Source organism: Lytechinus pictus, chromosome 19, assembly GCF_037042905.1.
Source record: "Lytechinus pictus isolate F3 Inbred chromosome 19, Lp3.0, whole genome shotgun sequence".
Lineage (NCBI taxonomy): Eukaryota > Metazoa > Echinodermata > Echinoidea > Temnopleuroida > Toxopneustidae > Lytechinus > Lytechinus pictus.
In genome coordinates, this window is record NC_087263.1 from 9,823,374 (window position 1) to 9,851,355 (window position 27,982).

Genomic DNA, 27,982 nt, shown 5'->3' on the forward strand with positions numbered 1-27,982 from the left:
ATTGATGTGGTTGCTCATGGACCTACATTACTGTTTTCCTCAAATCACATCAAACGCATTACGACAAATCTGACTGAAAAGTGGACCAACGTAATAGTACTCCAACGCTGGATGAACATAGGAAAAAAACATTTCCACAGACCATTTTGAGTGCTGTTAAAAGTAAGTATCATCAGAATTTTTATCTTGTTAATTATTTACTCATAGACTCTGTAAACAACAGCTCAATGAAACGATTTATTCAATGTTCACCAGGATAGCCACTGAAAAATGGTCGTCAGTTGAAATGATAGCTAGCGATACTGATTTCGAATAAAATTTATTTATATGAATAAGAAGAAAACAATACGAATAGTTCCACATAGCCAATATTACTATGGCTCTCTTTAATAAAATGAAAACTCTGACAATGCCAGATTTATATACTTATCAAGTTGCATTTTTTTTGGGGGGGGGGTCCAATATTTGGAATTAAATACCGTTAGAGATTAAACTAAGTCCATCAAGACAGTTTCAAAAGGAAAATGAAATTTTATTTACTTCAAAACTATTTACAGGTGCATTAATTCTTACTCAATAACATACATGTAGTGTGTGTGAGTATTTGCGTGTGAGACGTAAATAAGGATGTTTGTAAACTTGCGAATAGGTTTTCATTATTTCATATATGCATGTACCCAAGTTTTTTTTTTCTATTTTGGTGATAATTTATTTTAATGCACATGATTTGGTTTATTTTTTGGAGCTTGGTTTCTAATAAGGCACAGCCTTCCTGCCCCTCCCTTCTTCACTCTTTTTTTTATATTTTTTTTGCTCCGAGCTCGCTTGCTTTTATCATGTTTATCAACATAAATATTTGTAGGATAGCTATGTATTTATGTCTTTATAATGTGTAATTTTTAATGAAAGTATTGAATATTAGATGAACTGAACTGATCAGGAATTGTTTAAACAATGTGTACAGTTTTTATTGCATTCCACTTATTTTGAAAAACATATTGTAATAATTCGAATTATTTTAGTCTGTAGCATTTAATGATAAATTCATCATTTTATTTTATAACAATTTTATATTTACCCTTTTAACGTTTTCCTATGATTATGAGAGATAAAGAAGAAAAACAACTTTCAAATTGTCCAAAAGAATGTGTTACAAAGGATAGGAATGTACCAGTCTGCGTTAACCCCATGTGACGAGCCGACGACAACTTGAAATAATGGGTTTCAAACAATTGTTTCAACAATGCCATTCAGGTGTTTCAATAATAGGAATATGTTTTTGGCGACAATTTTTCGGAGCAACACGAATAAGTCAGATTCCAGTTGGCTTGTCAAGATCTTAATGAAGTATTAAAGTACGTTTTGTGAGCATAACGAGTATCGATGAACAGAAATGACCATAATTGCAGTAATATTTTAGCTAATTATCTAGATTCACACAAGAACGCGCATAAATTACCAGACAAAATATGTTCATAATTATACATTTTTCATAATAAGCGAGCTCTGGAATAGCGCACATTGTTGGAAAATGCTGAAATTGGTCAATTTTTTAGAATTTTTACAATTGTATATCTTTTTTCACGAATCTTTAATATTATGTTGGCATGCAAATATCAAAAGGTCTTTTCTTGCTGTTGTCTATAACATATTTTGAAATTTGCTAAAGAAATTGATACAAACCAATTAATGCTTCTAGAAGCAAAAGTAGTCAATACTGCTATTTAGCTTCTGCAGAAGCCAGTCGGCTCCGAAGGGTTATCATCGGCAAGACATATGAAATATAAACCCCCATGGAATGCTGTCAGCGATTGGGATGCTTTTATACTCTTAACGATTTTAAAATGTATTGTGTTTGAGATTCTCTACCCTCTTTAACACGCCCTTGATTGGAATAATAACTTAAACAGACAGATGTCTCAATAACATTGAATCATTATTAACAAGTGTGAATTTAGCTTCATGAGGATAATGCACACATTTATGATCATTTGAGTCTTTCTCAGTAAACGCATTACAACTATAGCGTAATTTATGAATAAAATCTGTATAATCCGTGGCTTAAAACTTCTACTACTACTACTACTACTTCTGTTACTACAACTACTACTTCTACTACTACTACTACTACTACTACTACTACTACTACTACTACTACTACTTCTACTTCTACTACTACTACTACTACTACTACTACTACTTCTACTACTACTACTACTAGTACTACTACTACTACTTCTACTACTACTACTACTACTACTACTACTACTACTACTACTACTACTACTACAAGAACAACAACTACTACTACTACTACTACTACTACTACTACTACTACTACAAGAACAACAACTACTACTACTACTACTACTACTACTACTACAGAAGAGATTAGTAAGGATATCATCCTCATCTACATATCTTGCACATACAAAACCATTGTTGGAGGATTTATTCATATTGAACATTTATAATTTGAATGATTAGTGTAATATAATATTTCTTTTTAAACAAAGGTTAGGAATATAACATCATAACTTACGTATATGTAACATATTATAATAAATTGTACAGTGCATAGTTATAATAACATAAAAAATTGAAGTATATACTCCGCCAGTATGGAACTCTCTGCCATCAGATATAACTTATATAAAATGTATGAATTTACTCTAACAAAAACTTTTTATTTCTAAGGACTCAAAAGTGTTAACAATGATATAAGTTTATATTCCATAATTTTTGCTGCTTTTTCTATACTAATTTATTCAATGTTGTGGGGGGAAGGGGGGGGGGGGGTCAGGACAAACCATCTAGGGTTTTATATAATCGAGTCCAATCTTGGATTTTGTTCCCCTTCTGTTACCACTTGAGGATCACCGTCAATCAAGAAAATATTCTTCCATTTTCATGTCAAAATATGTAAAATGCCAAAATGTCCCGTTTGACACAGCATGGATTCGCCCATTTAGGGAACAATCTTCTGGTCTCTATTCATTTTTTCCTTTCCTTCTATGCGTGAGATTGTGTGTGTGTGTGTGTGTGTGCATGTGTGCAGCTGAATAGGTTCGCTTAGTATGCACTGCTGCAATTTAACAATCAATATTTCGAACCAACCGATGAAAAGATTTGGAAAATGAATCAGGAACTAAAGGTTCCTCGTCGCTGATTCATGTCATGTGCAATCATAGAAATATCACATGACATTGTCAATGTTTTGATGACACACAAGAATTGTCAATAATAAAAGAAATTGAGGAGCTCTATGCCGAACCCCGGTGCAAAACTTAGACCATAGAGCTGTGCTTACACAATGCCGTGATGAAAGGCAGAGGGAGGTAAAAAAAAATCTCATGAGTTTGAAGTTATCTTGTTTGAAGTATGAACATGTAATCATCGATTTATTGAGATGTGCTGGGGCCGTAACACAAAACTTAGCAATGATCGAAGAACATTTTTCTACGATTGATTGCATTGACTACAATGTACAATCAATCGTGAAAATCAAGCGTACAATTAATCTCTGACCTTTGTGTTACGGTGTCCTGGTAGAATTATCCTTCTTGGATATTTTGATACTTTTTTTTCATATGCATCTCTGCACGTACAAGACAGTCCCCAGAAGGTCGTTTATCTGAGTTTTGCCAGGTTGCTGGGTGAAGAATGAACCAGAGTGTGAAATAGTAATTGTGTGCACGCAGAAAGACACCACCCATCATATTACACACAACACACACCACACACCCTGCACATCACGCACGCCCCTTACACATAAACATCGCATCACTCACACACACACCCTCCCACTTACACACACCTCACACACACCCACACCGGTGCACACCCTTCACACAAACCTCTCCTGCAAACTTCCTCACACCAACATATCCTTCCCCCAACACCCACACTTTGTAATCCCTTCATAAACACTTCAAAAAGTACACTGCAAAATCTCCGTTGTTGATTTAACACCAGCCCAGAAACTATATATGTCCACACAAGAAAAATGTGAATCAACATCAGTTTGGTTTTGGTCTAACACCAGATAGGTGTTTATACAACACCAATTGGGTTATTACTTTATCACTTTACTCCCAACAGGGATCTGACCCTATATGAAATGCAATAGGAGCAAGAGGATCACAGGGAGCAAATATCGTGGATATTAGTTAATGAGGTAAGTACACTATAATCATATTTATCTAAGGTTGAGGAAGAGACATTCTTCATAGCAAGTTAACATCATAAAAAGCTATGATTTATGCTTATTTCATTTGTGTCTCGCCTGTGTAGCAAAGCGATACTATAGGCGCGCTTTTCCGACGGCGGCGTCGTCAACATTGAAAGGTTACGTTTCTGAGATGTTATCATAACTTAAGAAGTATATAAACCCAGTTAATGAAGCTAGAACATAAGGGCAATCAAGTATTATCTAACATCCTGTTTGATTTTCAGGTCACATGATCAAGGTCAAAGGTCATTTAGGGTCAATGAACTTAGACCATGTTGGGGGAATCAACATCGAAATCTTAACCTACGTTAAGTTTTTGAAACTTCGTCATAACTTTGAAAGTTTATGGATCTAGTTTATGAAACTTGGATATAAGGGTAAATGGGTAATGGCATAACACTGAACATCTCTGATTTTCAAGTCAGATGACCAATGTCAAAAGTCATCTTGCGTCAACGAACTTTGGCCATATTGGGGTATTTGCTGAATTGCCATCATAACTGCGGCAATTTTTAGGCCACATGACCAAGGCCAAATAGACTCAATGAACTTTGCCAATGTTGGGTAAACTTGTTGAATTGCCATCATAACTTTAAAAGTCTATGGATCTAGTTAATGAAACTTGAATATTACAGCAATAAAGTATCAGCAAACATTCCGTACAAGTTTTAGGTCACATGATCAAGGTCAAAGGTCATTAACGGTCAACCAACATGGCCATGTTGGAGATATTTGCTGAATTGCCATCATAACTTTGAAAGTTTATAGATCTAGTTCATGAAACTCAGACAGAAGTGTATCAAAGTATCATTGAACATCCTGCATGATATTTAGATCTTATGACCAAGGTCAAAGGTCATTAAGGGTCAATGAGCGTAATATTTGATTATCATATGAATTGCGTTAAAAAAATTCAATAGTTGTGTTTTCAAAGTTAGCACTGCTGCTATATTGAATTGCGTAATGCAGGCGAGACTGTCAGAGGCACCCCATTTCTTCTTAATCTTCGAATGAAACTGACTCATCCGCCCTTATTTTTTTTTTATTAAGAAGAAGAAATAGTAACGAACAGGGAATAAAATGGTACTGTTGGGTCATTTACTTAGTCTCTCTCTTTCTACTTGTAGAATAGTCCAATGAATTTCTTTTCAGTTCTCATGTGAATATTTATAATCTGACTTCATTTCAGAATTTATTTGTCTTTCCTCCCATCTAGTACAGGAAGGTATAGAAAAAGAAAGAGAGATAGAATGAGAGACAGACAGAGAGAGAGAGAAATGGGTGGGGGGGGGGGTCGTGAATAAGATTAAGGATTGAGAAGAGAGAAATAGCAGTGTATTAATAATTCTAAATGAAATTTATTTATTCTACAAATGAATGTAGTGATGAGTGTCCCAACTTACCAGACATTGGCATTAAATTTAACTACATAGAAGTATTGTAATTCGACATTTTTAAAATCAAGATTTTATAGTCAAAATAACTGGAGAAACTGACGAAACTACACGTTCAAGAATAATTCATGTTACATCGTCATCGCTGGGAAACATTTGGAGCGTGACTATTGAACATGTTGAATGAAAAACCTTTGAAATGTACAATAGGAAAAATGCGTCCCATTGCCTGAACAAAAGGAAGTGGAAAAACCCCAATTTTTTCAATGGCATGTCATGACGAGAATAACAACTGTGTGATCTCGTCATCGATAGTCCTTCACTATACGGTTTTGCACCAACCAGAGCTAACCCCCGGCTTTACCCTTCTGGATCCTGGCGACATGCAGAACTGTTGAATGTTATTTATCCATTACGTACCATATTTGTTAATTCTAGATCAAATAAATGATAATGAATGATGATATATTAGAATAAATGGATTTTAGACCAAGTGTGAATTAGACCAAATGAAAACTAGACCAAGTGTCAATTAACCCAACTGGGCATGAGACCAATTGGCGATTAGACCAAGTGGTCATTAGACCATTCGGCTATTAGACCATTCGGCTATTAACACCAAGTGGTCATTAGACCATTTGGCTATTAGACCAAGTGGTCATTAGACCAATTGGATATTAGACCATGTGAAAATTAAACGAAATGAGAATTAGACTAAGTGCAAATTAGCCAAAGTAGAAATTCGACCAAGATAAGATTAGCCCAACTGGTTATTAGCCCAAATGGAAATTAGACGAATTGGATATTATACAAAGTGTGAATTAGACGGATTGGATGTTAGACGAACTGGATGTAGACAAAATGAGTTTAGACTAGGTGAAGTTGGACGAACTGATAAGTAGACCAAGTGGTATTAGGCCATCCGATAATTCACCCCTGTGGTGGTGGTGGTGGTAGTAGTAGTAGCAGTAGTAGAAGAGATCGAAATGAGGGACTCCGCTGATATTCCATAAACAATACCACAAGTCGTAAGCTTACGATTATCATAATAATATTAGTAATAATAGAAATAATTGAAATAATGATAAAAATGGTGATGATGATGATGATTTTTATTAGGTGATGGTGATGATGATAATAATAATAGAAATGATAATAACGATAACAATAATGATAATAATAATAATAATGATAGTAATAATAGTAGGGATAATGATAAACGGTTTCACACAATTCTGAATATAATAATTGAAAAGAAGAGTTTTGAAAGAATTTATTTCATGTCGAATGGCCCAAAACCAAGGTGGCATAGGAGCGGCCACCCTTTAAATATTCTAAGTACTGAAGAAGGTGGAGCTGAGGATAGAAGAAAATGGAAGATAGAAGGAAAATACTATAAAGAAGAGGTTTAAGGTAAAGGGAACGTAATAGGGCGAAGAATGCTTTTGTTATTTTTCTTTCTTTGCATATTATGTTATTTTTGTGCCCCGTATGACTGTGCTATTTTTCATTTCAATTGTAATGGATATGTAATCGACTTGAGTTTAGTTATGGTTCTTGAGCCCCTTCTGGAACTCTTTGAGGATCACCATCAACTACAAAAAATATTCTTTTATTTCATATAAAAATGTAATATTCCCGTACGACACAATGAAATTGCCATTTAGTAAAAATCTGCGGGAAATCATTTTTCTTTTATTTATTTATTACTTATACCCTATTTATAGTTCAAATACACTGGATCTAACCCCTTCTATTTACGAAGGAGGGCCTGTGCAGGTGTGAGTGTGTGAGTGCATGAACAGGTATGCATATATGCTCTGGTACAATTCAATAGAGTTGAGTAAACATTTCGAACCAACGGATGGAAAGATTTTGCAAAATGAACCAGGAACTAAATGTAAATAATTTTCGCTGGTAATGTTTCTATGAGTGCACATCACCTGTCAAAGCCAATGTATTGATGACACACAAGAGCCGTCATTAACAAAAGAAATCGAGGAATATTGTTAAAAATATATTCAATGCCATGATGAAAGGCCAGTTGACAGAGTGTATCGAAAAAAAATTGTTTGAAGTTGTCTTGTTTAAAGTATGAATATGTAATCATCGATTTATTAATATATCCTGGTAGAGTCATTCTTCTTGGATATTTTGGTACTATTGCCGTATGCATCTAAGTACCTACGAGATAATCTCCAGAAGGTATTATAATCTCAGTTGTGCCAAGTTGCTGGGTGAAGAATGAATTAAAGTCTTGAAAGTGATTGTGTGCACGCAGAAAGAAACATCCCATTATAACACACACACCCCTTCTCCCTCATATACACACCCACACATACGCACACCCCTCACTCATACACATCGCATCCCTTGCACACAGACACACACACCCTCCCAGTCACACACACCTCACACCTCACATACACCCACACGTTATGTTGAGTCCTTCACAAGTGTGTGTGGGTGGTGGTGGTGGTGTATGTGTGGGATAGGTTATGTGTATTGCGTGTATAGAGGATGGACGGATATCATTCTGCTTTTCATTCTTCACCCAGGAAACTTGGGGCAACTAAGATTTTAGGACCTACTGGAAAATGTCTCGTATTCATACTTCAGACGAGACAACTTCATATTAATGGGTTATTTTTTTTCTGACTAACTCTGTAGTATCAAACGAGTCAAATAACAGCACATAGTGATATTTTTTATCCACGGCCAAGTAAGCCAGTTTAAAGTTTGACAGCTGGGAGCCGTATGCTTCGAGGAGTTTTTAAACATTTTTAAATTTTGTTTATTTCTCCTCGTAATTGGGGACTGGAACCAATGGAGTTCAGCGGAACAACAAATGTAACAGAGACCGAAGCTTTTGGTCTAGTTTAAAGTAAGACATCAAATGACGCCGATATATGAAGGGATTTGATAGTCAATTAGTTTTGTTTGATATGATTCTTGTTCATTATCAATCAATCTTCCAAGATCTTCTTAAAATTATATTTCAGGTGGATACGTCATAATAATAATGAAAATGAAAATCTTTTGTTTTAACGGCCAGGAAATAAATGAAAATTTAGATAAAGACATTGGCTCGTATTCAAAACTCTGGTATAAATTTGTGGTTTAACTTTGGATAGCCAATTGTGAAACATATGTGCTGCACTCAACCCAGGTGAGGTGAATGGGTACCTGGCAAGAATTTATTCCTTGAAATGCCCCAGCGCTGTAAGAGGCTGCGGGGCTAAAGCCAGGGTAATAATATCCAAGTCCTTTGGAAGTGCATAGAGATGTTATTTATAATGTGTTATGCGCTATACAAGAACTGTCTATTATTATTATTATTATATGTCCTATTATACAGAGTGGTGGCTTAACACCCAACTCGACGTCTTTAAAATAAACGTTTTCAAAAAAAATGTCAAAATGGCCATTTAATTTTCCTTTTTTGCATGGTCAGCCCCACACTTCCTACTTAACAGTTCCACGGTCCCTATATATATATATCAACTAATACTTATAATTATGCACTGTAAAAACTGTGGTGTTAAAACTGACACCAAATGGTTTTAATAGAGGACCACACACTGAGGTGTTAAAATAACACCCTAGAGATTGAACATAACACCAAAGAGTGTAAATGTAACAACCATAGGTGTTGTAATAACACCTATCGGTGTAGAACTAACACCACCAATTTAACACCGGTGTAAAATAACTGGTGTGGTCCTCTATGTACACCGGTTAACACCACAGTTTTTGCTGTATGGTATTTATTACTTTATCACTTTACTCCTAGCAGGGATCTGACCACATAGGAAATATAGTGAAAGCATGAGGATCACAATGAGCAGATATCGTGCCTATTAGTTAATGAGGTAAGTACACTATAAATCACATTTCTATAAGATCGAGAAAGTTACCTTCGCCATAGCGAGTTGACATCAGGGAAAACAATGGATTTTGCTCAATATATTTATTTCCTGTTTTTCATCTTCGAATGGAGCGCCAAGGAAACTTCACCGCATATACAGCGCGTCCCCCAAAAAATGTCCCTCTAATATGAGGCTAAATTACTTCAAAAAAAAAAATTATTCTCAATGAAATGTATAGAACTAGGAAGCTCATCCCATGTTCTAACTTCTATAAAAATGTCATTGGTCTCGCTTCAGTGGTTTTGAATACACAGTCTATTATGTAACAGTGGTGCTTTTCAGCCCATTCCAAGTTTGCATCATATGCATGCAGAACTGCTGTGTGTTCTGCATATTGTAGCATATTAACCCCCTTTGAACAATCTCACCAAGGAATTCCCTGATCTGACCAGGGAAATCTCCATGATTTAACCACACTCATTAAATCACAACCTTGAGCATGTTCAGAAGGGCAAAAACAGTATATGACAGTTCATTTCATGTTTGATAACGTGAGATGCAGATTGATTGAGACAATGGGTCATGTCTGTTTCATGCCTAATTCCAACAATACTGCATTTTATTTCATTACTTTCTTAGTCAATAAGCTACTGAGGTCAAGTTGATTCAATGTTACTTTTTAAAATAAAATAAAAAAAAAAATCGGCAAAATCTTTCTCTTGTAAAATTCCTTTTCGCAAAGGGTGATTATTAAACTTGTGGATTCCCCTTTATTTTTCAGCTTATTTTACTCATCCATCATTCAAATTTTCTTTCAAGTTGCTGCACTGATTCCCCTTATGAATCACCAAACAAACTTAATTTTTTATGCTTCTTGTCCTTCTGAAGTTTATGAAATGATGAGCCTGGATATGATTAGGGTAATGCCCCTGCTCAGAACCTGGATGTAACAATGGGGGTTAACAATGCGGAAATGCCTCAATGCTGCAAACTTGGAATGGGCTAAAATGCACCACTGTTACGTAACATAGTTTGTATTCAAAACCGCTGAAGCGCAACCAATGAAATTTTCATAGAAGTTAGATCATGTAATGAGCTTTATACTCATTAACATTTATTTGAGAATACCACCACATTTTAGAATTAATTTTAGCCCTACGTCAGAGGGACTTTTTTGGGACGCGCTGTACATAATGAAATGAGATCTCAGTGTCGATTTCAATAGTCATGTATCCTCAGCATCGAATTTTCTATCCGGTAAATAGGACATATGCGATGCGTGGGTGTGAGGCAAAGTGGTATGCTACCATTGAAGGAGGACTTTGAGTTCACATATTGTTCAATCATGGCATGATTTGATAATCATGAATATAAGAATAGATGGTAGTATGTGTATAATGGCGTTATTGATAATGTGCGGCCCTTAACGCCCCTCCTTATTACACCTTGCCAATGCAGTTCTCTGGCATTTACACCCGTTTTCACTGACCTACCCGTTCGTACCTGCTCCTAAGCCCCTATTTTAGATGTCAGTTGTCGAAGACGCTCATTTCAGGTTCAATTCTAGCTCCAAAGTACCCGTTTTGCAGAGGGCCATCCTAAACCCCCCATTTCACAGCAATTTCATATTTGCTGTACATTTTTAATTATATGCAGTGACAAATTTATTTCACACATATATCCCACTCTAATTTAGAAATTTTGATTAAGTATGCTTTAGATGAGATAATGATAATAATGATGATAAAAAAAAACAATAATGATAATACCAATAATGGCTTCAGCACGGCTACCCTTGATCGGGCGCACCGAGCATTCAAGGCATTCCTTTTAACCGGGTACCCATTTACTAGACCTGGGTGGAGAGTGGCAAATGTAGATAAAAATGACGCTAGTGCTGCGGTGGTATTTGAACCCAGGACCTTGTTGTTCAAAGTCCGAAGACTGATATTAATATCAGCTTTAACGGAACAAACCTGGATTAATCTCCTGCATTTATATTTCTCCAGATATTTATAAACCCCTCCAAAAAGTTTGGAAATCTGAGTTTGGCCATTTCTTTCTCACAACTCCAAATTTACACAATGCATATTTGATATCATTCAAAAGATCATTTTTTTTAGGATGATACCATGCTTGTTATGATCTTGCAATCACGAAAAGAGCAGGATTCAAAAGTGCTGGATGAGGCAAAACCCCGGGGGGGGCACTCAGTATATAATGCATAGTGGGTATGTGCCGCGGAGGGGACCCCCATTTTTACACTCAAATTTCCGTTCCGAGGCATAGCATTTTTGTCTTATAGAGAAAAAGAACAAAGAAAGCCGCTCCAAAGCATATCATTTTCTTCTTCTCGAGAAAAAAAAAGAAAAAAATCCGCTCCAGGGCTTCGCATATTTTCCGTTACGCCGTTCCGGTCGCAATTTTGGTGAAAAGCGGCCGCAGCTCGTTGTCTGACCATCGCCTCTGCGCTAGCGCGCCCGGAAGTCGTGCCGCCGGGCTAGCTGCATGCACGTTCCATAGGGATGCATATACGTACTCGCACGCAGGCGACCCGTTCCAAGGACCCCCGTTTTCACAAACATTTGTAGTTCCGTGCCCGTTCCGAGGACCCTCCTTTTTACAATACGCCCGCTCCAAGGCCCCCGTTTTTTGTCTCGCCCGCGGCACATACCTACTACTTTTTTGGTCGAGTGCCCCCCCCGGGGGCAAAACATGATTCTTTTGTCTGCGTCAATAGAAACGAAAACCTATTCAAATCAAGCCCCTGCTTCTTCATTTTCGATATTTTTTTTGTGGTTAATGTAGTGTTAGTTTTGTGAGATAACATGGTTTGAGTCGTGGCTTGAAATACCCATGCATGGTTGTTCGTTTGTTATGTGTTTGCTTGTGCAGAGGTGTGTTTGATTCCATGTTAATATTAATGTTAACGTGCATGAAAACAAAAGGAACCGCTGAGAAATTCACTCATCACCACGAAAAAAAAAGAACAGCGACTTTCAATATTGTGTCATTTTGCAACTTTTGAATGAATTTTGACCTTGCCCCATATTTCAAGGCACTGCACCTCCATGTGAACCATAATCATGTCATGTAGGGTATCATTTTAAAGAGAATTAAATGATCCATTTATTAATATCAATGAAACATGAATATTTGCTAAAAACGATTTCTAAACTTTTTTAGGAGTTTATATTGGTATGTATTATTTCAGTTTATATCAATGTTTTGTTTTGTAACCCATGTAGATATTTTGACCTGCCATTCGTTTGGCATGAAACTATGGACCTGGTCTCTAATTGAGATGCATATACCTAATTGAGATACATTTGTTGTCATGATGAAACAACATTCTGAGTGCCCCCGGATTTTCCATTAAGGCTGCACCGAAAATGTTAACATAGATGAAGTATAGAAGAATCAGAATTATGACAGTGATCTTTTAAATGTCTTTAATTATGTTGCATTACTGTAGAGCGCTTAGAGACAGACCTCTGATAAAGTATTTTATCTTTTTTTAAATACGTAGAGTATAAGTGGGTGATTCTCCTCGAACTCTCTGGTTTTACAACCCAATCGGACTATTTATTTGGCTAAAGCAGTGTAGATGTAAAATATAAGGAGAGTATTCAAAAATCAAGGAGAGTGAAACTATTGAAACCAAGAAATACTTAAGTATTTTAAGTAAAATAAAATAACTTAGTTAATGCGAATGATTTCTAGAAACAATATAAATGGATACCAAATATCACTCATGTGTTTACATTTTACATTTAGTATGTTTTGATTTTGTTCTGCTTGTTTGTATCATTTAGAACCTCGTAGTTCATGTAGTTACCAGTAGTTATATTTTACCAACCCTTTCTCCAGTAGGCCTTATTAATAGGTGTCGTGGTCTAGTGGTTACGAATCTCGTCTTTCAATCTGATGGACGTAGGTTCGATTCCCAACCATGGCGTGTTTTCCTTTAGGGAAAAATTGACCCACATTGTGCTGCACTCAACCTAGGCATGCTAGATGAGGTTAGTGGGTACCCGGTAGGAAGAAATTCTTCAATGCTTGAGCGCCTATATGGCGGCTTGGCTACAATCAGGGTGATTATGTGATAAAGCTCAGTAGAGTATATTAATAAAATAGCTGCACTACATAAATGGTCAATATTATCATTATCATTTCATAATTTATCTGTATACCCTCTAATCTAGCAGAGGTCATACAAATAGAAAAAAATAGAGTGATTGTGTGTGTGTGTGCATGGACCTATGTGTGAGCATGAACCTCAGAAGAGAGTCCATGGTGTGTGTGGGTGTGTGTGTGTGTGTGTGTGTGAGAGAGAGAGAGAGAGAGAGAGAGAGAGAGAGAGAGAGAGAGGAGGGGAGTGGATGAGAGAAAGGTTTGAGTACAGTGAAATAGCGGTGTGTCTAAGTTAAATTTCCTGATGTCTAAAAAATACAATGAGTGTCCCTCCCAACTTACAGGATAAGCATAAAATTATAAGACATAGAAGTCTTGTACTTCGACATCATTTCTTTTTATCAAAATAACTGAAAACACTTTGTATGAAAAAGCTGCACAAAAATAAGCCATGTAATATCGTCAGCGCAGGGTACAGAGTTCTCTTCCTGTTCATCTCATATGTTATTTGCTCAACTATTCGGAGTGTGACAATATAATTTTTTTGAATTAGTCGTGTGAGAAACCCTTTGAAATGTAATTTCAATAGGAAAAATGCCTTCCAAAAGAAGTAGCGTAAACCCGCATTTTTTCATTGGCATTTCGTGACGAGAATATCAATTGTGCTATCTTATAAAAAACCGTACTTTACAGGTTTTGGTAAGAATAATAATAATAATACAACATGATAAAAAGTGTACAATATAATGCTATCGAAATTTATTTTTAGTGAAAAAACAAAAGATTAGTTGTTAAAATCTTCTAATTGGTTTGCTCCGTTATGGCAAAATGTAGATCATTCGACAACTCTTTTATTTTAAAGTCGATTGAGCTACAGCCGTTTTGATGCTAATAAATTGCTTCAAATGCGTAGTTTTACTTTTCTTTTCGAATTTTTTTACTCGATCACCACAATCCCTCGTATACAGGTTCTATTTTTTTAATTGGAAGGGCTGGCAATGAATTTAAAACCCCATTCCTTGCAATTGCCTATAATACCAATTATATGTTTATAGTTTTCTCAAATATAAACTATTGATAAAGGTTGATTTAAAAATGTACTTTCTGTTAATTTTTTTTTAAATTGTTAAACGAATTGACAAGCCCTAGGTATATAGGAAATTCTTATAACTACATTATTGAACAGTTGGAATGAGTAAGATATATTTTCACACGGGCACTACTCTCAGTCACTGAAATGAATTCCTATCTGGCCGAGGTCGGGGAAGACGGGCTGATATAAGAGACATCGATACCTAGCTGCCTGATAAATAGTTTCCCATCCCCATGTTGACCACGATAGGTATTGCTCTTCGTTCGTTTGTGCCCGATGTCACATGTTTTCAAGTCACCCGAAGCCCTCAACCTTTGCGAAACATTGCACATACACTTTGCATCTGATTCGAATGCTATTATAAGATTTTGTTACTACTAATTCGAAAAAAAAACAATGTACTAAACTTTCTGATAGAATTGTCCTTTGAAATTTTCAGTGGGTAATTAAAATCAAATGCCGCAATTAAAATTAGGATTAATTTATTGATGATGCAAAATATTGTTTTCTTCTTTTGTTTACAGATCAAAAAGAATCAACATGTCGCGTTTCAAAACCTATCGAAACGAAGATATTCAATCAATATTAGGAGATGTGAATACTAGGCAAAGGTGCAGCATTGCGTATGCCACCAATGAAGGAGATGATTTTTCATGTAACCTCCCCACATCGCAACAACCAGATGGGATGACAATACTTCAAGCCGCAGAAGATTCTGGTCATCAAGATGTCCTACAGAGTTTCATTCGCTTGAGAGCAAACGTGCAAGATAAACGGCATATCGATACAGAGAAGATAGATGGGATGACACCACTTCAAGCCGCGGAAGATATATGTCATCAAGATGTCCGACAATGTTTCATTCGGTTGAGAGCAAACGTGCAAGATAAACGGCATAACCCTGGTAGCCTTTTATATATCGAGATAACTATTCGCCCTACGAGGTAAGAGCCGGTAGTTTGAGGCTTTTTGTGTTGAGACATAAATATACCACCTTGCATTATCTCACGTGTAGAAGTTGAAATTGAATCTTTAATACCGGAAATAAATTATGAATTCATATACAAGCAAGAAAATATGATCTTTGATAAAAGGGGATCACAAAAATAGCAATAGCTGCTAATAGAGTGAGGCATCCTGTGTACATAAACGTGAGTAACTCTCTCATATAAACAGATACATACTTAAATGCATTATGTAAGGAGTACATTGAATATACCGACAACTAATTATATTGATATATTACGAGTGTTTTTTAAGACATTTACCTCAGAAAATGTATATCACCCCAATTTGCATATAACCTATGGTATTTTGTATCATGTTTCAGTGAGTCATGTGTCGCCAAACCAAAAACCCAACTTTATAGAGGTGAGGTACCGGCTGTTATTGATTCAGCTATCACCAGTGAAAACGGCGCAGGAGATCCAAAACCCGGATCAAAGGTATATAGCCTTTTATAGGATTGCCGGGAATAGGGCAGCCACACAGATTTCCGTGTTGTGTAAATCGTAGTGATCCATTGTTATTAAGGAATTAAGGGCATGTCCTAAACTATTATAGTTTTACTCTAGAAATGAAATAATGGCACTTTTTGCTCCTCCGCAAAGGTTTATTATTCATCTTTTTATGTAATCTAATGTCATTTAATTAAATATAACTTGATCAGATAATTGAACAATCCATTAGGCCTAATTTTTAAAGACAGCTATGCAATACCATACTTGAACATGATATTTTAATGTTTCACCCACAGAATCGCCGGCCAGGGAACCCTGGTAGACTTTTATATATCGATGTCACTATACGCCCTACGAGGTAAGAGCCGGTAGTTTGAGGCTTTTTGTGTTGAGACATAAATATACAACTTTACATTATCTCACGTGTAGAAGTTGAAATTGAATCTTTAATACCGGAAATAAATTATGAATTCATATACAAGCAAGAAAATATGATCTTTGATAAAAGGGGATCACAAAAATAGCAATAGCTGCTAATAGAGTGAGGCATCCTGTGTACATAAACGTGAGTAACTCTCTCATATAAACAGATACATACTTAAATGCATTATGTAAGGAGTACATTGAATATACCGACAACTAATTATATTGATATATTACGAGTGTTTTTTAAGACATTTACCTCAGAAAATGTATATCACCCCAATTTGCATATAACCTATGGTATTTTGTATTATGTTTCAGTGAGTCACGTATCGCCAAACCAAAAACCCAACTTTATAGAGGTGAGGTACCGGCTGTTAATGATACGACTATCACCAGTGAAAACGGCGCAGGAGATCCAAAACCCGGAATAAAGGTATATAGCTTTTTATAGGATTGCCGGGAATAGGGCAGCCACACAGATTTCCGCGTTGCATAAATCGTTGTGATCCATTGTAATTAAGGAATTAAGGGCATGTCCAAAACTATTATAGTTTTACTATAGAAATGAAATAATGGCACTTTTTGCTCCTCCGCAAAGGTTTATTATTCATCTTTTTATGTAATCTAATGTCATTTAATTAAATATAACTTGATCAGATAATTGAACAATCCATTAGGCCTAATTTTTAAAGACAGCTACACAATACCATACTTGAACATGATATTTTAATGTTTCACCCACAGAATCGCCAGCGAGGAAACCCTGGTAGCCTTTTATATATCGATGTCACTATACGCCCTACGAGGTAAGAGCCGGTAGTTTGAGGCTTTTTGTGTTGAGATATCAATATACCACCTGACATTATCTCACGTGTAGAAGTTGAAATTGAATCTTTATTACCGGAAATAAATTATGAATTCATATACAAGCAAGAAAATATGATCTTTGATAATAATGATAATCATGATAATGGTTATTTATCTGCACTATACACAAAAAGTATCACAGCGCTTACAATTGTCAGAAATGAAATAGATTAAAAAGGAATCACAAAAATAGCAATAGCTGCTAATAGAGTGAGGCATCCTGTACATACAAATATGTAACTCTTCCAAATAAACAGATACATACTTAAATGTATTATCTAAGGAGTACATTGAATATACTGACAACTAATTATATTAGTACATTACGAGTGTGTTTTAAGACATTTACCTCAGAAAATGTAAATCACCCCAATTTGCATATAACATATGGTATTTTGTATTATGTTTCAGTGAGTCACGTATCGCCAAACCAAAAACCCAACTTTATAGAGGTGAGGTACCGGCTGTTAATGATACGACTATCACCAGTGAAAACGGCGCAGGAGATCCAAAACCCGGAATAAAGGTATATAGCTTTTTATAGGATTGCCGGGAATAGGGCAGCCACACAGATTTCCGCGTTGCATAAATCGTTGTGATCCATTGTAATTAAGGAATTAAGGGCATGTCCTAAACTATTATAGTTTTACTATAGAAATGAAATAATGGCACTTTTTGCTCCTCCGCAAAGGTTTATTATTCATCTTTTTATGTAATCTAATGTCATTTAATTAAATATAACTTGATCAGATAATTGAACAATCCATTAGACCTAATTTTTAAAGACAGCTATGCAATACCATACTTGAACATGATATTTTAATGTTTCACCCACAGAATCGCCGGCCAGGGAACCCTGGTAGACTTTTATATATCGATGTCACTATACGCCCTACGAGGTAAGAGCCGGTAGTTTGAGGCTTTTTGTGTTGAGACATAAATATACAACCTTACATTATCTCACGTGTAGAAGTTGAAATTGAATCTTTGTTACCGGAAATAAATTATGAATTCATATACAAGCAAGAAAATATGATCTTTGATAAAAGGGGATCACAAAAATAGCAATAGCTGCTAATAGAGTGAGGCATCCTGTACATAAACGTGAGTAACTCTCTCATATAAACAGATATATACTTAAATGCATTATCTAAGGAGTACATTGAATATACTGACAACTAATTATATTGATACATTACGAGTTTGTTTCAAGACATTTACCTCAGAAAATGTAAATCACCCCAATTTGCATATAACCTATGGTATTTTGTATTATGTTTCAGTGAGTCACGTATCGCCAAACCAAAAACCCAACTTTATAGAGGTGAGGTACCGGATGTTAATGATACGACTATCACCAGTGAAAACCGCGCAGGAGATCCAAAACCCGGATCAAAGGTATATAGCCTTTTATAGGATTGCCGGGAATAGGGCAGCCACACAGATTTCCGTGTTGTGTAAATCGTAGTGATCCATTGTTATTAAGGAATTAAGGGCATGTCCTAAACTATTATAGTTTTACTCTAGAAATGAAATAATGGCACTTTTTGCTCCTCCGCAAAGGTTTATTATTCATCTTTTTATGTAATCTAATGTCATTTAATTAAATATAACTTGATCAGATAATTGAACAATCCATTAGACCTAATTTTTAAAGACAGCTATGCAATACCATACTTGAACATGATATTTTAATGTTTCACCCACAGAATCGCCGGCCAGGGAACCCTGGTAGACTTTTATATATCGATGTCACTATACGCCCTACGAGGTAAGAGCCGGTAGTTTGAGGCTTTTTGTGTTGAGACATAAATATACAACCTTACATTATCTCACGTGTAGAAGTTGAAATTGAATCTTTATTACCGGAAATAAATTATGAATTCATATACAAGCAAGAAAATATGATCTTTGATAATAATGATAATCATGATAATGGTTATTTATCTGCGCTATACACAAAAAGTATCACAGCGCTTACAATTGTCAGAAATGAAATAGATTAAAAAGGAATCACAAAAATAGCAATAGCTGCTAATAGAGTGAGGCATCCTGTACATACAAATATGTAACTCTTCCAAATAAACAGATACATACTTAAATGTATTATCTAAGGAGTACATTGAATATACTGACAACTAATTATATTGATACATTACGAGTTTGTTTTAAGACATTTACCTCAGAAAATGTAAATCACCCCAATTTGCATATAACATATGGTATTTTGTATTATGTTTCAGTGAGTCACGTATCGCCAAACCAAAAACCCAACTTTATAGAGGTGAGGTACCGGCTGTTAATGATACGACTATCACCAGTGAAAACGGCGCAGGAGATCCAAAAACCCGGAATAAAGGTATATAGCTTTTTATAGGATTGCCGGGAATAGGGCAGCCACACAGATTTCCGCGTTGCATAAATCGTTGTGATCCATTGTAATTAAGGAATTAAGGGCATGTCCTAAACTATTATAGTTTTACTATAGAAATGAAATAATGGCACTTTTTGCTCCTCCGCAAAGGTTTATTATTCATCTTTTTATGTAATCTAATGTCATTTAATTAAATATAACTTGATCAGATAATTGAACAATCCATTAGACCTAATTTTTAAAGACAGCTATGCAATACCATACTTGAACATGATATTTTAATGTTTCACCCACAGAATCGCCGGCCAGGGAACCCTGGTAGACTTTTATATATCGATGTCACTATACGCCCTACGAGGTAAGAGCCGGTAGTTTGAGGCTTTTTGTGTTGAGACATAAATATACAACCTTACATTATCTCACGTGTAGAAGTTGAAATTGAATCTTTGTTACCGGAAATAAATTATGAATTCATATACAAGCAAGAAAATATGATCTTTGATAAAAGGGGATCACAAAAATAGCAATAGCTGCTAATAGAGTGAGGCATCCTGTACATAAACGTGAGTAACTCTCTCATATAAACAGATACATACTTAAATGCATTATCTAAGGAGTACATTGAATATACTGACAACTAATTATATTGATACATTACGAGTTTGTTTCAAGACATTTACCTCAGAAAATGTAAATCACCCCAATTTGCATATAACCTATGGTATTTTGTATTATGTTTCAGTGAGTCATGTGTCGCCAAACCAAAAACCCAACTTTATAGAGGTGAGGTACCGGATGTTAATGATACGACTATCACCAGTGAAAACCGCGCAGGAGATCCAAAACCCGGATCAAAGGTATATAGCCTTTTATAGGATTGCCGGGAATAGGGCAGCCACACAGATTTCCGTGTTGTGTAAATCGTAGTGATCCATTGTTATTAAGGAATTAAGGGCATGTCCTAAACTATTATAGTTTTACTCTAGAAATGAAATAATGGCACTTTTTGCTCCTCCGCAAAGGTTTATTATTCATCTTTTTATGTAATCTAATGTCATTTAATTAAATATAACTTGATCAGATAATTGAACAATCCATTAGACCTAATTTTTAAAGACAGCTATGCAATACCATACTTGAACATGATATTTTAATGTTTCACCCACAGAATCGCCGGCCAGGGAACCCTGGTAGACTTTTATATATCGATGTCACTATACGCCCTACGAGGTAAGAGCCGGTAGTTTGAGGCTTTTTGTGTTGAGACATAAATATAAAACCTTACATTATCTCACGTGTAGAAGTTGAAATTGAATCTTTATTACCGGAAATAAATTATGAATTCATATACAAGCAAGAAAATATGATCTTTGATAATAATGATAATCCTGATAATGGTTATTTATCTGCACTATACACAAAAAGTATCACAGCGCTTACAATTGTCAGAAATGAAATAGATTAAAAAGGAATCACAAAAATAGCAATAGCTGCTAATAGAGTGAGGCATCCTGTACATACAAATATGTAACTCTTCCAAATAAACAGATACATACTTAAATGTATTATCTAAGGAGTACATTGAATATACTGACAACTAATTATATTGATACATTACGAGTTTGTTTCAAGACATTTACCTCAGAAAATGTAAATCACCCCAATTTGCATATAACCTATGGTATTTTGTATTATGTTTCAGTGAGTCATGTGTCGCCAAACCAAAAACCCAACTTTATAGAGGTGAGGTACCGGATGTTAATGATACGACTATCACCAGTGAAAACCGCGCAGGAGATCCAAAACCCGGATCAAAGGTATATAGCCTTTTATAGGATTGCCGGGAATAGGGCAGCCACACAGATTTCCGTGTTGTGTAAATCGTAGTGATCCATTGTTATTAAGGAATTAAGGGCATGTCCTAAACTATTATAGTTTTACTATAGAAATGAAATAATGGCACTTTTTGCTCCTCCGCAAAGGTTTATTATTCATCTTTTTATGTAATCTAATGTCATTTAATTAAATATAACTTGATCAGATAATTGAACAATCCATTAGACCTAATTTTTAAAGACAGCTATGCAATACCATACTTGAACATGATATTTTAATGTTTCACCCACAGAATCGCCGGCCAGGGAACCCTGGTAGACTTTTATATATCGATGTCACTATACGCCCTACGAGGTAAGAGCCGGTAGTTTGAGGCTTTTTGTGTTGAGACATAAATATACAACCTTACATTATCTCACGTGTAGAAGTTGAAATTGAATCTTTGTTACCGGAAATAAATTATGAATTCATATACAAGCAAGAAAATATGATCTTTGATAAAAGGGGATCACAAAAATAGCAATAGCTGCTAATAGAGTGAGGCATCCTGTACATAAACGTGAGTAACTCTCTCATATAAACAGATACATACTTAAATGCATTATCTAAGGAGTACATTGAATATACTGACAACTAATTATATTGATACATTACGAGTTTGTTTCAAGACATTTACCTCAGAAAATGTAAATCACCCCAATTTGCATATAACCTATGGTATTTTGTATTATGTTTCAGTGAGTCATGTGTCGCCAAACCAAAAACCCAACTTTATAGAGGTGAGGTACCGGATGTTAATGATACGACTATCACCAGTGAAAACCGCGCAGGAGATCCAAAACCCGGATCAAAGGTATATAGCCTTTTATAGGATTGCCGGGAATAGGGCAGCCACACAGATTTCCGTGTTGTGTAAATCGTAGTGATCCATTGTTATTAAGGAATTAAGGGCATGTCCTAAACTATTATAGTTTTACTATAGAAATGAAATAATGGCACTTTTGGCTCCTCCGCAAAAGTTTATTATTCGTCTTTTTATGTAATCTAATGTCATTTAATTAAATATAACTTGATCAGATTATTAAATAATCCATTAGACCTAATTTTTAAAGACAGCTACACAATACCATACTTGAACATGATATTTTAATGTTTCACCCACAGAATCGCCGGCCAGGGAACCCTGGTAGACTTTTATATATCGATGTCACTATACGCCCTACGAGGTAAGAGCCGGTAGTTTGAGGCTTTTTGTGTTGAGACATAAATATACAACCTTACATTATCTCACGTGTAGAAGTTGAAATTGAATCTTTATTACCGGAAATAAATTATGAATTCATATACAAGCAAGAAAATATGATCTTTGATAATAATGATAATCATGATAATGGTTATTTATCTGCGCTATACACAAAAAGTATCACAGCGCTTACAATTGTCAGAAATAAAATAGATTAAAAAGGAATCACAAAAATAGCAATAGCTGCTAATAGAGTGAGGCATCCTGTACTTACAAATATGTACCTCTTCCAAATAAACAGATGCATCCTTAATGTATTATCTAAGGAGTACATTGAATATACTGACAACTAATTATATTAGTACATTACGAGTGTGTTTTAAGACATTTACCTCAGAAAATGTAAATCATGCCAATTTGCATATAACCTATGCTATTTTGCATTATGTTTCAGTGAGTCACGTATCGCCAAACCAAAAACCCAACTTTATAGAGGTGAGGGACCGACTGTTGACGATTCGGCTATCAACATCGAAAACGGCGCAGTAGATCCAAAACACGAAATGAAGGTAGTCTTTTATAGGATTGCCGGGAATTCGGCAGCCACACAGATTTCCGTGTTGCATAAATCGTTGTGATCCATTGTAATTTAGGAATTAAGGGCATGTCCTCCCTAAAATATTATAGTTTCACTATAGAAAAGAAATAATGGCACTTTTGGCTCCTCCGCAAGGGTTTATTGTTCCTCTTTTCATGTAATCTAATGTCATTTAAATAAATATAACTTGATCAGACTATTAAATAATCCATTAGGCCTAATTTTATAAGACAGCTACACAATACCTCTTTGAACATGATATTTTTATATTTCACCCACAGAATCTTCGGCGAACGAACCGTAATATTCTTTCCCGACATAAGAATACAACTATTCGTCCTACGCGGTAAGAGTATAATACATAAATATACCACAATACCATGTCTTACAAATAGTTGAAACTGAAAAAAAATATATAAAGACAATATTACTGATGTACAAGCAAGAAAATAGCATCTTTGTTAAGAGGGGACACAAAATGGCAATAGCTGCTAATCGCGTCTAATATACCCTGAAGGCACGAACATACTACTGTTAACTCTTCCAAATGAATGAATGAATGTACACACAAACATGTAAATGTATTATTGATTGATTATTTTATTCCCATGCAACAGTTAATTATACAACAAAAAATGAATTGACAACATTCAACGGTAAAATAACAATAAATAACAGTCATTTCATGGGACGAGACAGTCATAAGCATAAAGGCCTGAAAAAAGACACCCCTCAAGAAAAGACTACGGCCCTTCATATACATCAATAAAAGTAGATATATAAAAATTAAACAAAAAGCAGGGCCAGATGAAAAAATCAAGCATGTGACGAAAAATATTAGCAAAATACTAGTCCAATGATAATAATCCGCCATGAATATCTAAGGAGTACATTCAATATACCGACAACTAATTTAATTACACTACATTTACGAATGTCTTCGTCTAACGTGTTTTTAAGATAATCACCTCAGACAAAAGACAACCACCCAAATGTACATATTACCTATTGTATTTCTACTTATTTTTCAGTTTGTCTTGTGTCTCCAAACCAAAAACACAACTTTATGGAGGTGAGGTACCAGCTACGAAGAATTTGACTATCACCAATGAAAACGACGCAGTAAATCCAAAACCGCGAATAAAGGTAACCTTTCACAAGATAGCCGGGAATAGTAGGACCACAAAGACCCGGGTTTTAAGTAAATCTTTGTGATCCAATGCAATTAAGAAATCAATTGCATGTCCTAAAACATTTGTAATAGTACGTCGTGTTTATTTCAAACTCAAGGTGCATTTAATTTCAAGTTTTATGCAATCTTCTGTCCTAACTGTCTGGGTTTATTGATACGTTTTGTTTTGATTAAGATATTTTGACAGGGGTTTTGAACTATTTGATGATTAAACTATTGCGGATTTATAAGTAACATGGAACAATGAAATCCTTTATCTGTTTTCATTGACTTTATTCAAATCGCTCGATCCTTTGCAGCACGACATGGATTATATACCGTTTCATTTACAAAATAACAGATCATAATAGAAAAGAGTACGACTCGTGAAAAACGGTGTAATTTGAATGGCTCTCTGAAATCACCACATGACTTATTATCTTGTTCTTTTTTACAATTTCATACTCTTCTTGCAGAGCAAACGACGAAACATTGAGAATGGTCTTTCGATCCTGACCCTCCTCCATAGGGCGATTCTAGCTTTGGCCTTCTACTTTGCTTGTTGTCCAATACTCGTGGCAGGCAACTTAAGGTGGACCGAACCGGTTACGTTGGATGTGGGTACACGTGGCGTAGTCGCATTCTATCTCCAGCGGCCATCCAGTACACTGCAGTTTTCTCTTTTCTACACGATTCAGTTCGGATCGAAGGGTCGTCCTTTTTGTATCGATGGACGATATGATGTTGATGGCTTCAAAGATCCTTCTCAAATATCAAGATTCACTTTCACTTTCATAGACAGAGATGCATCTCCCAGTGTGACTATGACAATAGATGACGTTCATACCATAGACGGAGATCAGTACATATTTATCGGAGTGTGGCGTAGTTTGGAGTACGTTCAGTATGATAATCAGAAGAAGGAGGTTATTGTACAACGTCCTCCCAGTCCGGCAGATTGCTTCATCACTTTACGTGATAGTGAGTATCCGTATGAAGTACATTGTTGGGCCAAGACCGGAAGTATACCAACCACACTGGCATGCTACCAAAACGACAGGGATCTCGTCAAAGTGCATAACATTACACATAATGGGCACACCACCAGAGCTATCTTTCTCCTACCCGATACGACCCATTTCTCCTGCTGTTCACATTACATAACATCCACCGTAGATGCAGCAACCTGCAACGACTTTGAGTGGCCTCCTGGTTATTCTGGTATTTCCAGTACAGAGAAGACAACCAGTATGTCTGCCGGTGAACAATCCAATTGGCCTACTGATCCGACACCTACAACCGATACAGTACATGTAGGTTCTGGAGCTTGTAGATCATACATGATTCCATCAAAATGGCACTTTTTGTACATGATCTTATATCTTTGTGCCTTTTACATCATGTGTTATGAATTATTATATAACTAGTTCGTGTAATTTGATTGGTTTGAAAGCCAATCATTCAAATGATCTTGCATAATTATGAAGAGCTTGTTTCCAAAACGGGCTAAATCCTCTTTTAGACCAAAATTGATTTATATATATATATATATATATATCTTGGGAATCAAATGCAACATATCGTATTTGAATTAAAAACCTTGATTTACAGAAAAATACCAAAAGTGGATTTAGACTCCTTTGGAACAAACTTCTTCATATGTCTCTAATATCAGTTTATGCTATCATGATTATCATTGTATATATCGGAGAAATAGTACTGTACACAGAAACGAAATTTATAGTTCCTTTATTTACTTTCAGTGTCGCGTACTATATATTGCGAGAATAAATACAGATCGAACATGAAATTGCCGTTTCTCGACTTTTATTGCCTCTGGGGGATTTTCCCAGAATCATTAAAACGACATTTACAATTTGTTAACAAGTACACAGTTTCTAAACAATATTCATCAAGCCACAATCAACCAGATTTTAAGGGGGAAACCGGGTCACGTGACCTCCCAGAAGGAAGAGATCGAACGGAATCCCAGGACAGGTATTTCCTGGGGTGCGGATTCCCCTCTTTACATTTATCATCTATTCAATACAAGATTATCTCATGTGTGAAATAAAATTGGGAGAGAGGCTTCAAGACCAGAACATTAATTCTTGGAAGGGGAACCTGCCGGACTTCCAAACCAGGAGACTTTGGAAAGTTGGGTTCCCCTGTCCCGAGTTCTTGACATAATTAGTATACAGTGCCTCCCCCTGGTGTTGAAATTTGACCGATATAAGAAAAATACCCACCAAAAAGCGAAAGCCCCCAATTTATTTTCATTTTTATTTTTTTTGCCGTGACAACTTGGCAAACACTATTGGATTTTGGGAGTCCCTTCATGTCAAGGCCATCCCTCCCATACCATTGCATCTCGTTTCCTGGTTGCAACTCATGGTTTCGGAAACCCATACATTGTGCTCTCTCTCTCACACATGTCCTCTGCACTAGGACCAAAATATATACTATGAGCGTCATCTTCTTTTGTCATGTAATTATACTCGTACATCAATAATGTCGCCATTATACTAATATAAGAATTCTATTTTGTGCATTTTATCGTATAATAATACTCGATAAAATAGGGGCTACCCTTCCAACGCGCCCCCGATATCATGACTAAGGTAGGATTTGGTCCCATATCCTGCCTCCTCGGCGGCGACCCTAAATGGTAGAATAGAGGGCCATGCACCGGTGCCGTCGACTTTAAATTATCAAACCATTGCCTCCCCTGGACAGCTGATGTCAAAGCTACCGATAATAAACAGTCGGTAATTCTGTAACCAAGCCCAACCAAGCCATAAGTTCGAAAGTTAGTTTTCACGCTCGACAACCAGCCAATTCAATATCAAGGACAACATAAGTTAATGATCAATAAATCATGCAAGCCATCGGAATGGATAGTCATCAATCAACAAATTATTCAATACAAAGCAACTTCATGCGGTCAACGAATGGACGCATCATATACCATACTCTTCGTCTATACCTCCAAGTGGTTATAAATATCTCTACATCAATTGGACATTGTCCAACCATTCTCACTCTAAACCATTAACATGCTTGACAACATTGCGTCCTTGCTTATTTCATTCCCCCCTGCGAGTGAATGTTGTTTCGTAAGTTTAAGCCCTCGTTGCACTAAACACAACTCATGCAACGAGAGCTGAAACTAATTCCACGTCAAGTAGGTCCAGGGTAAACAACAGAGATAAAACTTGGTGAGAAGAAACTCTGGAAAACCTTCGGATCCACTTTTGCGGAAATGTGAAACAAACCAACAAATGTC

The 27,982-nt window shown here is 35.9% G+C and overlaps 1 protein-coding gene across 1 annotated transcript; it reads left to right on the top strand.

Annotated features, from left to right (window-relative positions):
* On the top strand, positions 1-26,506 carry LOC129282720 (uncharacterized). The gene is made up of 24 exons (XM_064113983.1): positions 1-162; positions 4,102-4,177; positions 9,422-9,497; positions 15,246-15,665; positions 16,052-16,166; positions 16,478-16,539; positions 16,926-17,040; positions 17,352-17,413; positions 17,886-18,000; positions 18,312-18,373; positions 18,758-18,872; positions 19,184-19,245; positions 19,718-19,833; positions 20,145-20,206; positions 20,591-20,705; positions 21,017-21,078; positions 21,551-21,665; positions 21,977-22,038; positions 22,423-22,537; positions 22,849-22,910; positions 23,382-23,496; positions 23,807-23,871; positions 24,557-24,671; positions 25,173-26,506. The coding sequence occupies exons 10-24, from the start codon at positions 18,352-18,354 to the stop codon at positions 26,121-26,123; spliced, it is 2,154 nt and encodes a 717-aa protein (XP_063970053.1). The 5' UTR covers positions 1-162; positions 4,102-4,177; positions 9,422-9,497; positions 15,246-15,665; positions 16,052-16,166; positions 16,478-16,539; positions 16,926-17,040; positions 17,352-17,413; positions 17,886-18,000; positions 18,312-18,351; the 3' UTR covers positions 26,124-26,506.
* Positions 26,507-27,982: the final 1,476 nt, after the last annotated feature.

Excerpts from the sequence above, each read along its gene's own strand:
- LOC129282720 (XM_064113983.1), top strand. The coding sequence starts at position 18,352 with ATGTCACTATACGCCCTACGAG. Across the intron at positions 21,079-21,550 it reads GTCACTATACGCCCTACGAG|TGAGTCATGTGTCGCCAAAC; the intron begins GTAAGAGCCGGT and ends ATTATGTTTCAG. Across the intron at positions 22,538-22,848 it reads ATCCAAAACCCGGATCAAAG|AATCGCCGGCCAGGGAACCC; the intron begins GTATATAGCCTT and ends TTTCACCCACAG.